At 44.3% G+C, this 960-nt stretch overlaps 1 protein-coding gene across 5 annotated transcripts in view; it reads right to left on the bottom strand.

Moving 5' to 3' along the window:
- Positions 1-960, bottom strand: part of LOC116703510 (myosin-10) — a 78,445-nt gene that overhangs the window by 3,757 nt on the left and 73,728 nt on the right. For all 5 annotated transcript variants that reach the window (XM_032538277.1, XM_032538275.1, XM_032538278.1 and 2 more), the window contains 2 exons: positions 626-749; positions 71-279 (listed from right to left, as the gene is read on the bottom strand). In XM_032538277.1, coding sequence (XP_032394168.1) covers positions 71-279; positions 626-749 — 333 coding nt within the window. The remainder of the gene's footprint in view (positions 1-70; positions 280-625; positions 750-960) is intronic.

Raw genomic sequence — 960 nt, forward strand, 5'->3', positions numbered from 1 at the left:
TCCATCCATCCATCCATCCATCCATCCATCCATCCATTTAAGCAAGTATAAAAGTGTATTGAGTTCTCACTTGGCCTCCTGCTCCAGCTGTTCCTCCAGCTGTGCTATCTTGGCCTCCAGGGCAGTGATGGAGGCCTTGAACCTGCTCTTCACAGACCCCTCCAGCTCGCCCAGCTTCGCCCGCAGCTCCTTGTTTTGACGCTCCAGTTGCTGGCGAGCGTTTTCGCTCTTCTGGGCCGTGCTGCGCTCTGCACTCAGCTCTGTAGTCAGGGTGTCCACCTTAGGGGCAGAGAGGGGGGAGGGGGGTGTAAAGGACATTCATGTGAACTTCATAACTTTGAACAGGCTACTATTTTCTGTTAACATTTTTATTTTTTAACAACATACAACTCACAACATGAGCAATCCAACATATTCCTGGACCTTATCACAGGACCATAGGACATGAAGCAACTGGCCGTCCTCTGTCTTACATTTCCAACAATTTGGTGTGTCTTTCAGACCAATTTTGTACAGGCTAATGTTTTTGTTTTTTGACAAACTGCTGGATGTAATATTAGTTTAATACAAAATAAAAATTGTCATTAAAGATGTTCTCTAATTCTGCCCACTCAGAACACCGCACCTGCATAGTTGTCTTTCTGAAGCGGTCGTTGAGGAGCTCCATGTTACCCTGCTCCTCCTCCAGCTCTTCTTCCAGCTGAGCAATGCGAGCCTCCAGCCTCCTCTTCTCATCCATCAGAGCAGACCTGGCACACACAGATAAAGAGTTAACGCTGCAGGGGGCAGAAAGCAGACGTAGAAAGTAGAGCTTGATCGATTTTTAAGGCCGATACAATACAAATATTTGGTTATTTAAAAATACGATATTCCGATACATCGGCCAATATCCTGAGGGCTCAGAAAGGAAAAGATATTTAATTAATATTAGAAGCATATATATATATATATATATATATA

The sequence above is a fragment of the Etheostoma spectabile genome, chromosome 15 (genome assembly GCF_008692095.1).
Source record: "Etheostoma spectabile isolate EspeVRDwgs_2016 chromosome 15, UIUC_Espe_1.0, whole genome shotgun sequence".
Taxonomy (NCBI): Eukaryota; Metazoa; Chordata; class Actinopteri; order Perciformes; family Percidae; genus Etheostoma; species Etheostoma spectabile.